This window comes from Temnothorax longispinosus, chromosome 9 (assembly GCF_030848805.1).
Source record: "Temnothorax longispinosus isolate EJ_2023e chromosome 9, Tlon_JGU_v1, whole genome shotgun sequence".
NCBI classification, from domain to species: domain Eukaryota; kingdom Metazoa; phylum Arthropoda; class Insecta; order Hymenoptera; family Formicidae; genus Temnothorax; species Temnothorax longispinosus.
This window is the reverse complement of record NC_092366.1, coordinates 19,018,545-19,032,954: the sequence shown is the minus strand read 5'-3', so window position 1 is coordinate 19,032,954 and position 14,410 is coordinate 19,018,545. Positions and strand designations below refer to the sequence as shown.

Here is a 14,410-nt window from a genome sequence, read left to right as displayed (position 1 = left end):
AATTTTAACACTAATGACGAGAATATATTTTACTGAAAAGATTTATTCAAGATTCATCTTTCTTTAACTCACATACTTCATCTGCATTCGCATCTCATAAGGCTGTCTTTTGACTGTTCATACTTAAAGGTATAGCTTGCAGTTCTGTTCTCATACAAAGGAATTCTCCGCAGACACACATTATACTTAACGACACGAGATTTAAACACCACCAGCTAAAAGACGTTGGATAAGTTCCGTTGTACGCCCAGCAACAGATCAGATGAATCCAATGGGCCGTGCACGCAAAGTCCATGCATAATTTTGTTCTTTGCACTAGCCACCATAATGCAAGAGCGCCTACGAAGGCATTTAGGACAAACATAACAATAACTAGCTGCCCTCCAAAATCACGAACGTGTATCTCTTTATATTGAAACACATAATCCAACGACTTTGTCCAGCCCAATATCGATGCGACAATCCAAATCCAGAATCCAAGGCAAAGATACATAACGGTCTGCACGGCGATTATCTGGGAAATTATGAGAATGGGATCCCATGTTGTCTTGCGAAATTGCCCAGAGAGATTATTCATTTTCTTGCACTAGGAATGGTACCTATTCGAGAAATAAAAGTTTTCTAAATAGATAGAACCAAACTTTCATCATTCTAGACTTCTGAATCCAGTATCTGTAAATAATGAAGCAACTACATATATCGTTGAAATAGAAAGGAAATGTGAAATTTAAATGTTAAAACATAACAATATCTAATCATATGTGTGTGTGTGTGTGTGTGTGTGTGTGTATATATATATACACATACAAAATATATAATTTAAGATATTGGTGGACAGGTATGTTGAGGTTAGATTATTAACATACAAGTATAATACTCACATTGTAACTCGAAAGTCAAAACACAGGTACAATCCAATCTGAATAATTTTTCCAGATACATTTAGTATGATAACAGACGAAAGGAAGACGTGTATAAATAAAATTACAGCATAGACATAATATGAAAATAGCTGTGCATGATTAGCTCACACAACAGCATTGAATGCAAGACGTCGATCAGTCTCATTTGTTCCAAATCATAGAAGTGTCTTCCCTGTCAAATCCACGTAAATAAAAAAATATGCAAGACGTAAAGATGTTTTCATCAGAAATGCATTTGATCACAGACACAGTTTACGTTTGTTCGTCACCATTCGTCACCTCATCCAGACCCAATCAGCTGTGCACAGGGTGCACGATAAGTGCAAATGACGGCTGATTCCGCTTCGGGAAACGCCTAGGGATCCTTTAATGAGGGATAGAACACCGAGGCTACAGGATACGGATTGGTCGTCCGCCATTAAGGGTCGGCAGGAGTCACGGTAGAGACCTCTGTCGGGCCATCACTTATTTTAAATAAGAAAGTTATTGGTTTTTTACATTTCTGATATTTAGAACAGCTAGAATCATTTACTTCGTCTCTCATTTACGTCTTTTAGTGATCGGGATATAACATAGAAAAAAAAAAACATTTTTCTTAAAAAATAAAAATATATTCTTAAAATAAGATTAAAAGAACATGCAAAGTTTAACGTTATTCGCTTTCTGAATTATCAGTTGTGCTTTCTGAATTATGTATGTATAGATGTATAGAATTACGAAACGTGCCCACATAGACGGACACATGCGGATATCTTTCCTCCCACTGATTAACTAATTGATCACTTATATCATCGAACCTGATGAGATAAAAGTCCTGCAGTTTAGGACATTGTCTCAAAATAATTGAATATTTATCAGGTATATCAAGTTTCGCGCCTTCAAGACTTAACTTTTTTAAGTTTTTGCACTGCGCTAGTAATTCCAACCGGTGATCAGTGAGGACATCAGGATAGTCGTCGAAATCAATTTGAATTTCTTGCAAGTGTTGACAAGAAGAAAGTAATCTAAATGTGTCATCAGTAATTGGGCATTCGTCTCTGTAACAAAAATCATATAATTAGTACAGTATTTTAATTGCGAAGAAAAAATTCATGTAACTTTTTCAAGATGCTCGCAAGAGAAGCGAACAAATTTCAATAAAGAATACAATAATATGTATTTTAAAAGAAAATGTAGCGCATATACTTACACGAAAAAAAGGACTATTTTTCGTAAATTCTTACAGTTAGCGAGAGCATTAATGCCCTGAGATGTAATGAGATATGATGAACCTACTCCTTGCTCCTCTGAGCAGATATACAACGGTGTATTTATTACTTCCAAGTCACGACACGAATTTCCTAATTCTATTAAAATTGGATCATTTAATTCTTCCAAATCTACCTCTCGTATCTGTGGATTATTTTTAAGTGTTTTGCAAATATGTTCTGTAGAAATTTCCAGCTGCACAAAATTGATGCATTCCAAATTACTTAGCCTCTCGAGATAGGAAAATTTGTCGCAATGTAATTCACTTACATCCAATTCTAAAAAAAAATTTGCATTAGTTGTTATGCAATTTACCCATAATCTTGACAATTATATACATATACTATATGCGTATACCTTTCAAATTTTTGCATGTCCAGGAAATTCCAAAGGACAGTAGGACGGAATTTAACTGTCTTATGTGGCAAGCCCTTAAGCATAAATGCGTTAAACAGCTGCCGCAATTACTAAGAAAGTTTACGAAATCATTATCATCAAAGTAGCTTCCTGTAAGATCTAATTGTTGCAAATATTTACATCTAGGTGTAAAATAACAAAATATATCGCACATATATTTCTTAGATTTATCTTGCATGTTCAAACGTGTATAGAGTTCAGGGTCCTGTGTTAAATTTTTGAAGCGTTTATCTACGTTACTCATGCGGCATAACGTCTTCAGATCTAAATTTTTTAATATTTTTAGTAGTATTTCATTCTGCAAAGATAAAATATAAAACTTTAATACACAAAATAACATTACAATAAATATTATAAAAAATAGATTTTTTATAATACTTTACAGGAAGCGTCGATAAACTGCAAGGTGATAGCTCCTTGGATTCATCCGAAGAGAGTTTCATACTGTTTACACAATTGTGTTTACGACGCGAGTATTTCTGTCCAAGAGTTTGGCACTTGGTCGCAATGGCAGTTTGAAGCTGAGAGCTTAAAGAGGACACGTCGGTACGCATTCTTTCAATTTCGGTATCTCGCCTTTCAACTTGCAGTTGTAATGCATTAGCCTCATCCGTAACTGTGTCTCTCTGCCTACGTAATTCACAATTTTCCTTCTCCAACCTGTAATCCACATTAAATCAAATCCACGTACAAGATATTAAATGTTGATAACACTTCATTAAGAATAAACATTAGTCTCTTGCTATTTTATACAGTAATTATATTATTAGTTATCAAAATATTATAAATTTTTTTTTAATATATCAATATTAGAAATTGTAAGAACGTAACATTACCGTTTGACAGATTCCTGTAATCTGTGCACTTCAATTTTCACTTCCTCAAGATTGCTACATACTTCTGTATTGCTCTTTTCCGCTAGCTCCAACTTTCCTCTACACTCGTCAAGATCCAACTTCTGCTCTGCAAGTTCTTTCTGCGCCGTCTCTAAATTTTGCTCTGTAAGTCAACATACGATATAAAGTTCTCAGCCTTCCATTTATTTATGCAAAATTCTTTATTTTGAGATAAACTTTGGCCATGAATTATGGCTTTCGATGTTTGAGACTAAAGAAGTTTACATTGAGTCTCGAGTAACGAAAGTATTGTTAGAAGAAACCTAAATTCGAGAAAGGTACATAAAAAGCGCCGGCATTTCAGAAGTATGTAAATAAAACGAGCGTGCCTCAAATATTTGAAGCTGTTAAAAATTCAAAACGGCGCGTCCAGCTTACCCAAACATTTTCGGCTGGTCTCGAAAACCGCCTTGGCGGTTATGAACTCCTCGAACTTTGCATTAAAATGCGCATTGATCTTCCTCGTTAATTCTCTCGAGATTTGCGCCAGCTCCTCCTCACTCGCGATCTCGCGAAGAACGTTGGGCTCGCTCTCCTCGACCGCTTCCATGTCGATCGGATAATTTCTTCGGCGATTGGATCAGTCGAGCTTTACAACCGACGTTTTCAGATTCCAAGGTTGAAGTGTTGAGTTTCTCTGAACAGGCACCACATTTGCGTCTCAGGTTAATAAACGTTATCACGTTTCTGCAACGGACACGTGCGTTTTACCGGCTTGCTTACGGCTCCTGCGCGCGCTTCGTCGTTCGTCGTCAGCGTCACGTGGTTACGTGGTCACGTGGTCACGTGGTAGCGTAGATATAGTGAATTTCCTCACTTTCGTAATTTTCACCTTATTTCAATCAAGACAAGATACACAATCGACCCCCTGGAAGCTAGTCAGAATAGCCAACAATCTGGTTAAATCCAGGGTGATCAGATTATCCGACTGCAAAGGGTTCTATAGAACGATCCCGTGATTGGTTCGCTGATTCCGCTTCCTTTTGAGAATTTAGGATTCCTTGGATGGTATTCATATAGTCGGATTTTGTATTATTTCCTTGTTGAATCTTGTAAAATAATTATTATTTATTAAAAAATACATATATGTTTGTAAACTTTGTATTATATAAGTATTTCCTTGTTGAATTTAAAAATTATTAATTTTATAAAATTAATTGTTATCATATCCACTAAAACTTTGTATTTAAATATCTTGTATTCCCTTGTTAAATTTAATTAAAATTTTTTAATTTTTTATAAAATTGTTATCATCAGCGCGAACTAGTAATATTTCGACGTATTTTTAGGGTCATAGTCATAACGTTCGGGAAAACGTAGGCGACAGGCACTGAACTAGTAATTTCGACTCGTACGCCGCGGCCGCCGCGGCCGCCGCGGTACCGTTCACGTTCCACGTTGACGAATTGACGACTACCATGCCGAACTTCCACGTAGCACGCGGCGGTGGCGGTGCGTGGTAATAATAAGTTTGCACGGTTATGTCGGAGCACTGTAGGACCAGTTGTGTCGTCGTGAGTGGATGTTGATCTCGAAATTGGTCAGTGTTCTTAACAGAAGGGTGCCGGCCGAGCAGCGGAATAAAATGAGAAACTTTAACATTTTTCTATTCGCGATCGTCTCGACGATCGCACTCGCGGCGAACGGAGGTAATACGATTTACAATTTATTCGCGTGACATATCGTGCGAGATACGCGTAAAGATCACAAGCATGAAATAACATCTGATTTGAGCTTTCAATTCTTTCTCACCGTAATGATTCAGTTAAATATTCTCGGACGGACTATTTACGTGATCAAATGGCATTTCCTGATGTTTTGCAAATTTTCTATTTTTCATTTTTATGCCAATTCTTATATGCGTATGTTTAGGGTATTGAAACACTTTTATCGTGAATGAAGTACTTAATATTGTGCAAAAGCTTGCACTTTGATTCAGGTTTAATATGTAAATTTATATATTTTTACCATATACTAATGAGAATTGAGTATTTTTATAAGGTACATTTTAAATATTGACTTTACGTATTAAAAATATATTAATTTGTTATTACAACTGTTGCTGCTGTGTGCAGAGATCAATTTTGCACAATACGTCACTTATAAAATTACTTAAAGATAATATTAAATATATTGAAATTTTATAGATCCTTACGTTTACATTTATACTTGTAGGATATGTCCAAGCTCAAGAAGATGAGAGTATCGACGATATTGTTGATGTGGAAGGTGAAGAAGGAAGTATAATAACTGAGGAAGAAACGGAGGAGGATACTAGTAATGCCTCAGCTGATGCTGATACAACGATACTTTTCACAAAACCTATTCATAATACATTGTCTACCCTTGGTATTGAATTTTTCAACATTGAGATTAAAATGTACGATGTTTCTTTCTGTAATACTAAAATTTATTGTGAATTTGACAGAATTGCCAGCTGGAAATATAGTAGAATTTCTTGTGGGCTTTACTAACAAGGGTGAAAACGATTTTGTCTTGGAGTCGCTGGACGCCTCTTTCCGCTATGCGATGGACTTTAATTTTTACATTCAAAATTTCTCCACGTTTACGTTTAACAAGATTGTGAAGCCCAAGCACGAAGCTACCTTAGCTTATTCTTTCATACCGTCCGAAAGTTTTGCTGGAAGACCGTTTGGCTTGAACGTTAACTTGAATTATAAAGATGCAGTACGTATGATGTTATATAGTGGGATATGATATTGCATACAGAGTGTTAAAAAAGCGTTTAGTAGAGTTACATTATTAAAACTGATCTGAAAATCTCTGATTTTGGCAAAATCAATTATTTTAATGCATGTTGGTCAGGTCCTTCATTTATTTCAATGATTATCACATATCCATCATCACAGAAACTTTTTTTTTAACTCTGTATGTTTGGGAATATATTACTTTTCGCGTATTGATGTATTATATTTTTTTTACAGAATGGAATTTCCTACAATGAGGCTGTCTTTAATGAAACCATACAAATTATAGAGATAGACGATGGTCTTGATGGAGAAACTGTTTTCCTTTATGTATTCCTCGCAGCATGTGTTATATTAACTCTTGTAGGAGGTCAACAATTATTATCGTCTCTGGGACGCAGATCGCGTTCTTCTACCACTCGTAAAGCACCAGTAGAAATGGGTACATCCAACCCTAACAATGTAGATTACGATTGGTTGCCAAAAGAAACTCTCAACAGAATCAGTAAGTAATAGAAAGATCAGAAATCTGTTTGGCTATTTTTCTTTCCAATTTAACGATAACAAATCTCACTGTTGAGTCTTAATTGCTATCGTGAATAGTATAAATAGCTATTACAAATTTCTTGATTAATTTGTATCATTGTGTCAGAAAATATCGTATAAAGAGCATTATAATATCAAAGTTTATTACAAATCATGTTTTGTTTACAGATAAATCACCTAGAACTCCAAAGCAAAGCCCAAGGCAAAGGAAAACAAAAAGATCAGCTGATGATTGAACTATATATATTAATATTTATGTATGTATGTTATTTAAAAGTAATGCGGGAAAATCTGTATTGCACAAGATAACTGCAATAATTTTTGGAGAGGTGATTCTGAGTTCTTTAGTCTCTTCCATAATTTCTTAATTATGAAACAGATTATATGAACAAGAAATATCCAGTTTTGATAAGTAATCAATTTTGATAAGTAATACAGAACATGGAGTTCCTCAATGGGTTTTTAATGAGATACGATTATGGAGAAAGCCATACGGCTATATTCTGTAATATTACAGAATACGTTGAACTTTATACATGGACGTTCAAAATCAATAGAGAGAATGGTATAGTGATACCCAATGATCTTGTTTTTGCACAAAACCCATACGTAGCTACATAGTACTTATACATTAGAATGACGAGATATACATTTTTTTCTGAGATTAATTGTCCATTTTTTTTACGTAATTTGCATTATCACCGCGGATAACATGAATGCATGTGTGCGTACAGATAAAATTTGATCATTCTACAATTATATTGTATTAGTATGTAAAAATTCAATAAAAAAGTTTTTTACGAAGACTGTCTCGTATATATGTTTCTCGCTGGAAATGGTTTCTCTCGATTTAAAAAAATTTGTTCCCATTTAAAAAATATGCAAGAGATCTCGTCTAGAGAACACCAGCTAGAATCAAAATCCATTTTTATGTACACCTTCAAAACCAAAATTTTATTTCAGCTACTCCACTCTGTTTGCATGTGTGGGCGCGCGCGCGCGCAATATAACCTATACACCTATCCGTTTGTTAGCACTAAAGAGCGCTAAGTAGCGTCTCCCCCCGAGCGTACCCTGAATGCCGTATCAGCATTATCAGCCGTATGCCGTGCGTACACGTAACCTGAAAAGAAAAACACCTGTCGCGGACGTCGTATCCACCCAGTATCCACGCACATCATTACTCCGCGGACCGCGAGACCAGCGAGACTTGGCTGTGATTAATTGAAACGGCATCGTAGAGACGACCGCGTAAAATGTCAGATGTGAGAGACTGGTTCAGATCCTTGCCGACGTTTACGAGATATTGGTTATTTGGCACCGCGCTTCTGACGTTACTCGGCAGATTCGGAATTCTGAGCCCGCACACGCTGATCCTGTCCGACCGATATCTGAATAACTTCGAAGTCTGGCGGGCGGTTACGTGCGTCTTGTATTATCCCCTCAGCCAGGGCACCGGCTTTCATTTCCTGATCAACTGCTACTTCTTGTACAATTACTCGTTGAGGCTGGAGCGCGGGGAATATGACGGGAAGCCCGCGGATTACGGCTTCCTGCTCATGTTCAATTGGATATGCTGCGTCTTCATCGGATACCTCGGCCACTTCCCCCTGCTCATGGACCCCATGGTGCTCAGCGTGTTGTACGTGTGGTGTCAGCTGAACAAGGATGCCATTGTAAATTTCTGGTTCGGTATGCCTCGCTCCTTTTCTCATCATATTTCATTTATAAATAATAGATAGTGTCATTGCGTTGTAACGATAACGGTATTATAAGTATTGGCTGACATGGAAAACTCTGTTGTCAGGTACGCAATTCAAAGCCATGTACCTGCCGTGGGTCCTGTTTGGATTTAACTTGATTATCTCTGGTGGCGGCACGATGGAGTTTTATGGGATTCTGGTAGGACACCTGTACGTCTTCTTGAAATTTAAGTATCCTCAGGAGCTCGGTGGTCCGGAATTGCTTAAAACTCCTAAGATACTTGAAAGTTTCTTCCCACCTCAAAGAAGCGGGATTCGATCATTTGGGAATATACCTGCGCCAAGACCAGCGGGAGAGCAGAATGCTCAAGGAAGGAATATATTTGGGGGACACAACTGGGGAAGAGGTCATGTACTTGGTCAATAGTTAAAAAGTTAAAAGAGAAAGACTTATGAACTCGATAAGAAATTTATTATTTCATTATATCTGTCTCGCCGTCTACGACTGATATATCAAGTCCTTACTTCTGCGTTACCGATTCTTCCAAATATCTGTTTGTTAACTTTTGTGCAATTCTGATAATTGGAATATGAGTTTAATATTTGCATTTCGATGCAATTTAATAAAATAAAAAAAATGTGTATTATAAAACTAAAAAGAAATTCTCTATCTTTCACACAAAAATTATATCATTGTGAAAAATTACAAAAATATTTTATGTAATATTTAGTACTTGTAAATACGTTATTAGTTCACGAATATTTTTTATATAGGAATTATTATAATCTTCAATTTAATAACTGATTATTAATTGCACGTAATGAAGTACGTTCTTCTAATGACGTATCAGGAAATTGGTATTGTTTTCTACAGATTTTTATATTTAATAACATAATTCTATGGAGTGTTCTTAAGTGTGCAAATGTATAAAATTTGCATATATCAATCTTATTATATTACAGAAATTCTAAAATAAAAAATTCTGAGAACATTAATCAACTTTCTAACATTTTCATGTAAATTTATGAACAGTTATCCGTAAATTCGTAAAATGTTTTGAAGCAGAACTTCGATCATGCTCAATTTAATAACTACTGATGTAATTCATCTTACGTGTACTTAAAAAATACAAATGGATAAAGTAATATACATGTATAGTTAAGGAAATGTAACATAAGGAAATTACAACGTATGTTCAACTCCGTTTTAAAGTATTTTTTATTTTCTGCACCTTACAAAATCTGTAAAAACATAAAATACGAGATACTTAGTGATACACGCATTTCTATATTGCCAAAAAATTACTAGATTACATGATTTTTTATTGAGGTTGTCTCCTCAATGGCTAAATGCCTGCTAGCACTCGACACATCGTTTGATGTAGCCAGTGTTAGACAGGTGGATGGGATGCCAACCCCTACCAAGAGCTCAAAGTCAATACTTATCATTTTGACTGTTTAAGTTAAAAGATGAATAACTTCAAAATTATATTAATAATAAATCGCATAATTATATAACGATTAAATATACACGCATATATATACATCGTTAAAATATTTGGTCAAAAATGAAAAGCATGAACCAAGAGCCCTAAACCTACCAACAATTATTCCTCCGGAACTTCCAATTCTCCAGCGTTGATGTCGTCTATAAGATCATGAGATGGTCTGCCTTCTACGGTGCATCCCACTGACTGACACGTGCCCAAAATTTCCTTGATAGTACCGCCGAGTGTTCGCGACATTGATCTCGATCTCATAGCACGGGCAATGGAAACGATATCATCGAATGACAGATTACCACTGTGCTTGATATTCTTTTGCCTTTTGCGGTCCCTGGGCGGCTCTTTGAGAGCTTTGATTATCAAAGAAGCAGCCGATGGCACGACTGTGATTGTGGCTTGTCTGTTCTGAATAGTCAGCTGGACTGTGATTTTCAAACCTTTCCAGTCACTGGTGGCCTTGGCAATGTCATCACCAACTTTCTTCGGAGACTGAAATATGAATATTATTTATCAGTCATCTCGATGCCTCTTTATTACATATGGTTAACTATACCTTTTAAATCAATTTAAAATCAATATATTTTCTATATTTATATAGAAAATGTTCATTTAAGATATTTTTCTTTTCAATAAAATCTTATAAAATCATATTGGACTCACAAATTTTAATCCTAATGAATTCTACTCAAGGTTTATGAAAAATATAATTTATAATTTTTTATCCATTTGTAAATTTGAAAATAAATTTACAATAAAATTATCTATTTTAGAATATATAATTCCTACTTTAAAAATAATTACTTTTCAAATATTACTTCTTGACTATAAACATGCATGACAAATACAAGCAAGTTTTCGTACAAATAAATTCTTTCCAGACTTACCAAACCAAGAGGACCGATTTTAGGGGCAAGAGATGAAGTAGCTCCTACCTCACCACCAACGCATCGCAAAAATACTGAAAAACACAAGTAATTTAACATCTTCTTCTAGGTTATAAAAATTATAAGAGCTTTTAACCTATGCTACACAACAAATATTAATAAATTACCTTTCTTTATTTCATTTGGATCGAATTTGGGAGGCATTTTGGTAGTTTTTGTTATGGATTCTTAGAAGAAAACGCAGATGAAATGTGATCACGAGAAAATCGCGTCTCTGACCCACGAGATTCACAACGGAAAGACTGCTGGCAGTGCTGGCTGAGAAGAGTGAGGAGAAGTGACCGGCGGGAACGGAAACCGGAAACAAGTCTCGGCAGTGTTGCCAATACATAGGCGACGAGCCTTTTTCTGCAATCAAATATTCAAAACAATGGATGGTTAGGTTTGTTCTTTTTAGCTGAACTTCTTACATTATCTTTTCTGTTTTTATTTCTTTGGTAATAATTTTATTTTCGTAAATATACATTAATGGTATATATAATATATATATCACACACACGTGATGTGTGCGTGCATCTTATTTTATCTTATTTTAATTCTATAATCACAGTTACATTGAAAGCAAAGATTAAATTACAAAGCATAATTAAATTTATATACGCGCATAGATTGTAAAAGATCTTATTCATCTCGAAATTTTTTTAGAAATTCAATAAGTATTGCTATGTATTATCGGTCGAGTCCGGTGGAAAGTTTGACGTGTCAATGAGAAGTTCTTCGTTTATATTCTGCAACTTTTCTTCCGATTCATACTCTTCAACGTCCTCGCTTGAATCCGTTAAAGTTTGCGGCCCGGTGGATTTGTACTGAAATGCGGAATGCGACAAGTCGACTTCAACCGGGAATAACGTTACCGTCGACAATAAATCCCGTGTATTGGCATAATACTTGGCTAGACCTGCTGCAAACTTGTGCAGCTGCCATACGACGTCCTGAACGTGCTTATTGTCCAGCAACTCAAGCTTCACCAGCACGTCTGAGCGAAGCTTCGCGAACCTCGCGCGAGCTTCCTGTCGACACCTCAGTACCAGACGATATTCATAATTGCCCGTTTCCACGCGATAAAGAGGCTCTTGCAGAGCGGCACAGCTCTGCTCCTCGTCATCCAATTCCTTTACCTTCAAACAGTAGGACAGATATTCAAATTTTGCATCGGCGTACTTGCTAATGGTCAACCGTGTATCTGGTATAGCCTTGTTAAGATATGTTCCCAAGTCACTCAGTATTGGTTTCAGGGTCTTTAGCATTATCACTCCAAACTTTTCCATTTGCCTATGCTGCTCTCCAAATTGTCTGAAGGCTTCACTGGCGCGTGGCTGCGGTTCTCGCACTCCTATGGCGGCAAAAGCATCTCCGAATACTGAAAAGAAACACAGTTGTGTGAATAAATAATTCTATGTAACTTTTGACAATAATTGTTTGAAACTATAGTACCTTTATAAATTTGTGTCAGATCGAAGAAAGCATGTAACGTAGCTTTAGCATGCGTTACGAGGCCTCTATAGAAATTTTCCGTGCGTTTCAACATCATCAATCTTTGGACAAGGGCGTCGTTACAAAGGATGGCTCGCGATAGTCCAAGTGCGTCAGCTGTAGTGCTACCCATTCCTTCAACTAGCCTATGCTTTACCTGCAAGTCCAAAAATTTACAGTTATTATACAATTTGTGCAGAGTTGTGCTACAACATAATCCAATGTACGCACCTTTTTAAGAGCGATGTCGAGCGTACGGCCTTGTTTTGGATCGGCATGTAACTTGTTGTAATTAATGCTGACTTGTGACTCGCAGGATTGTATCATTTTTGCAACCTCCACTTTAGTTTTACCCTTCACTGATGCTCCATTCACCGCAACAAGCTCGTCGCCCGCTTGAAGAGTACCGTCTGAAGCAACTGGGGTGTTGTCAAAAATTTGTACAATGTAAAGACATGGGCAAAGTGGTGCACCGCCGCCGATGCTTATACCGATTAGATTACTAGTATCCTTCTGTATTACGATGTTCCCAGATGTGATTGTCATACCCCTGAAATTTAATAAAAAAAAATATGTGTGATATACCGTAATCTTTAAGTAAATATAAACATACAGCATGTTAAAGCTTTTACAAAAAAGTTATTAAATATACGATTTAAAAAATGCTCTGGTTTTTATAAAATTCAAATAGAATATACAATATCTATCGATATATAATATTTATAATAAAAAAGATATAATTACAAATCCATATATGTATAAAGACAGTTATAAATATACATTATATCATATCCAAAATCATTAAAAATTTGTTAACATTATCTAAAGTTGTGAAAATATTTAACAATCTTTTATACTGTGTGTAACGTCAAATTTTTATAAGAGTGCTTTTAAATTAGAAAAATCATAATAGTCATTATAAGTTTTATTAGTTGCAATACATTCTATGAGTTTCCGGCAATATTTACACAATGAATTATAATTTAATAATATAAATGTCTTTCAAAGAGAGATGTTTCATGACAAAACTTACAAGTGGTCGATGGGTCGCCGCTGTATATATCGATCTTGAGTAACCAATTCTATATCTGTTCTAGGTCCCGATAAGCAACAGTGTAAAAGGAAGAAATTGAAATTTGGCGCAGAAAGAGATATATATATGAAGCAAAAAGAAATGTCAAAAGTCAATATAAATACAAGAATAGTGCGTACATGCGATCTTCCATCATAGTCAGCTGGTGCATTTCCATGCTAGCCGATGGTACGGTGGTCAGAGCGACAGAAGCTTCGTCCAAAGTTGATTCGTTCAAACTTTCAAGCATGCTAGTATTTGCGAACGTGGTTGGAATAGCCGAATCGCTAGACCTTCCCTTAAACTTTTCCCACCGCACCGTTCGACATTCAGGCATGCATTTTACGACCAAAAGAAAACGCAATAGGACTGTAATACAGCACAACGAATATAGTACGACAAAATTTTGACTAATGATAAACAATCAAGATCCACGATCTTCTACATAACCAACATTTTATCCTCCTCGAAGAAGAAATCGTCCTCAAAGTCCATACCCAGGCCAGTCATGCTTGTTAATATCTGTAATGTGAGCGATCGTTATTTACATCTAGCGTTTCTTACGCAATTTCTATTAATTTATTCAATATAAACGTATAAAATATACGACAGGAATAGAACGTCGTCTGCAAAAATTATTACGTTGTGTTATCGTGTCAATGATAGATCCGGGATACGTCGATATACGCTTCTCGCACGTTTTCACATTTAATTAAAAATCAAAGCTAATAATAATTTAATAACTGATAAAACACGATATTGATAAACTATGTTTTATACAGAGGTGTCTCATTAAATTGATCAAATAAGTTCGTTCTTTTTTTTAGCGTACTGGAGTAAAAGTAGGACAAGTGAGGGCAGCACAAAGAGGAATTCAATTGGTCGATTCAACACAGGATTTTTGGATTGGTTGATCACCTTTCTGCTGTCAGCAGTGTCAGCACTGTTTGTCACGTGGACCACGTGGCGTTTATC

The 14,410-nt window shown here is 35.9% G+C and overlaps 6 protein-coding genes across 13 annotated transcripts; 2 read left to right on the top strand and 4 right to left on the bottom strand.

Annotated features, from left to right (window-relative positions):
* Positions 1 to 25: 25 nt before the first annotated feature.
* On the bottom strand, positions 26 to 1,211 carry Sys1 (Sys1 golgi trafficking protein). Its single transcript, XM_071788841.1, has 2 exons — positions 882 to 1,211; positions 26 to 672 (listed from the first exon to the last, which is right to left on the bottom strand). The coding sequence occupies exon 2, from the start codon at positions 575 to 577 to the stop codon at positions 95 to 97; it is 483 nt and encodes a 160-aa protein (XP_071644942.1). The 5' UTR covers positions 578 to 672; positions 882 to 1,211; the 3' UTR covers positions 26 to 94.
* Positions 974 to 4,225, bottom strand: LOC139819477 (uncharacterized). Of its 2 annotated transcripts, XM_071788831.1 has the most exons (7): positions 3,863 to 4,225; positions 3,425 to 3,587; positions 2,972 to 3,248; positions 2,741 to 2,886; positions 2,529 to 2,638; positions 2,113 to 2,449; positions 974 to 1,960 (listed from the first exon to the last, which is right to left on the bottom strand). In XM_071788831.1, the coding sequence occupies exons 1-7, from the start codon at positions 4,032 to 4,034 to the stop codon at positions 1,576 to 1,578; spliced, it is 1,590 nt and encodes a 529-aa protein (XP_071644932.1). In that variant the 5' UTR covers positions 4,035 to 4,225; the 3' UTR covers positions 974 to 1,575. The 2 variants fall into 2 exon arrangements, with proteins under 2 accessions (XP_071644932.1, XP_071644931.1); XM_071788830.1 differs by having other exon boundaries at positions 2,529 to 2,886.
* A 660-nt stretch (positions 4,226 to 4,885) lies between these two features.
* Positions 4,886 to 7,542, top strand: L(1)g0320 (signal sequence receptor subunit 1 l(1)G0320). The gene is made up of 5 exons (XM_071788010.1): positions 4,886 to 5,133; positions 5,660 to 5,833; positions 5,913 to 6,172; positions 6,430 to 6,697; positions 6,907 to 7,542. The coding sequence occupies exons 1-5, from the start codon at positions 5,007 to 5,009 to the stop codon at positions 6,972 to 6,974; spliced, it is 897 nt and encodes a 298-aa protein (XP_071644111.1). The 5' UTR covers positions 4,886 to 5,006; the 3' UTR covers positions 6,975 to 7,542.
* Positions 7,543 to 7,773: 231 nt separating this feature from the next.
* Positions 7,774 to 9,646, top strand: Der-1 (derlin 1). Its single transcript, XM_071788011.1, has 2 exons — positions 7,774 to 8,430; positions 8,546 to 9,646. The coding sequence occupies exons 1-2, from the start codon at positions 7,995 to 7,997 to the stop codon at positions 8,866 to 8,868; spliced, it is 759 nt and encodes a 252-aa protein (XP_071644112.1). The 5' UTR covers positions 7,774 to 7,994; the 3' UTR covers positions 8,869 to 9,646.
* On the bottom strand, positions 9,643 to 11,158 carry Rpl12 (ribosomal protein L12). Its single transcript, XM_071788013.1, has 4 exons — positions 10,998 to 11,158; positions 10,831 to 10,904; positions 10,043 to 10,435; positions 9,643 to 9,683 (listed from the first exon to the last, which is right to left on the bottom strand). Exons 1-3 carry the CDS (start codon positions 11,032 to 11,034, stop codon positions 10,049 to 10,051), a joined length of 498 nt encoding a protein of 165 aa, XP_071644114.1. The 5' UTR covers positions 11,035 to 11,158; the 3' UTR covers positions 9,643 to 9,683; positions 10,043 to 10,048.
* Positions 11,159 to 11,301: 143 nt separating this feature from the next.
* On the bottom strand, positions 11,302 to 14,269 carry Pick1 (protein interacting with PRKCA 1). Of its 7 annotated transcripts, XM_071788002.1 has the most exons (7): positions 14,078 to 14,269; positions 13,890 to 13,957; positions 13,576 to 13,804; positions 13,397 to 13,456; positions 12,595 to 12,913; positions 12,325 to 12,520; positions 11,302 to 12,250 (listed from the first exon to the last, which is right to left on the bottom strand). In XM_071788002.1, exons 3-7 carry the CDS (start codon positions 13,770 to 13,772, stop codon positions 11,553 to 11,555), a joined length of 1,470 nt encoding a protein of 489 aa, XP_071644103.1. In that variant the 5' UTR covers positions 13,773 to 13,804; positions 13,890 to 13,957; positions 14,078 to 14,269; the 3' UTR covers positions 11,302 to 11,552. The 7 variants fall into 7 exon arrangements, with proteins under 7 accessions (XP_071644103.1, XP_071644104.1, XP_071644106.1 ...); XM_071788003.1 differs by having other exon boundaries at positions 13,576 to 13,957; XM_071788005.1 differs by lacking the exon at positions 13,397 to 13,456.
* Between the last annotated feature and the right edge of the window lie 141 nt (positions 14,270 to 14,410).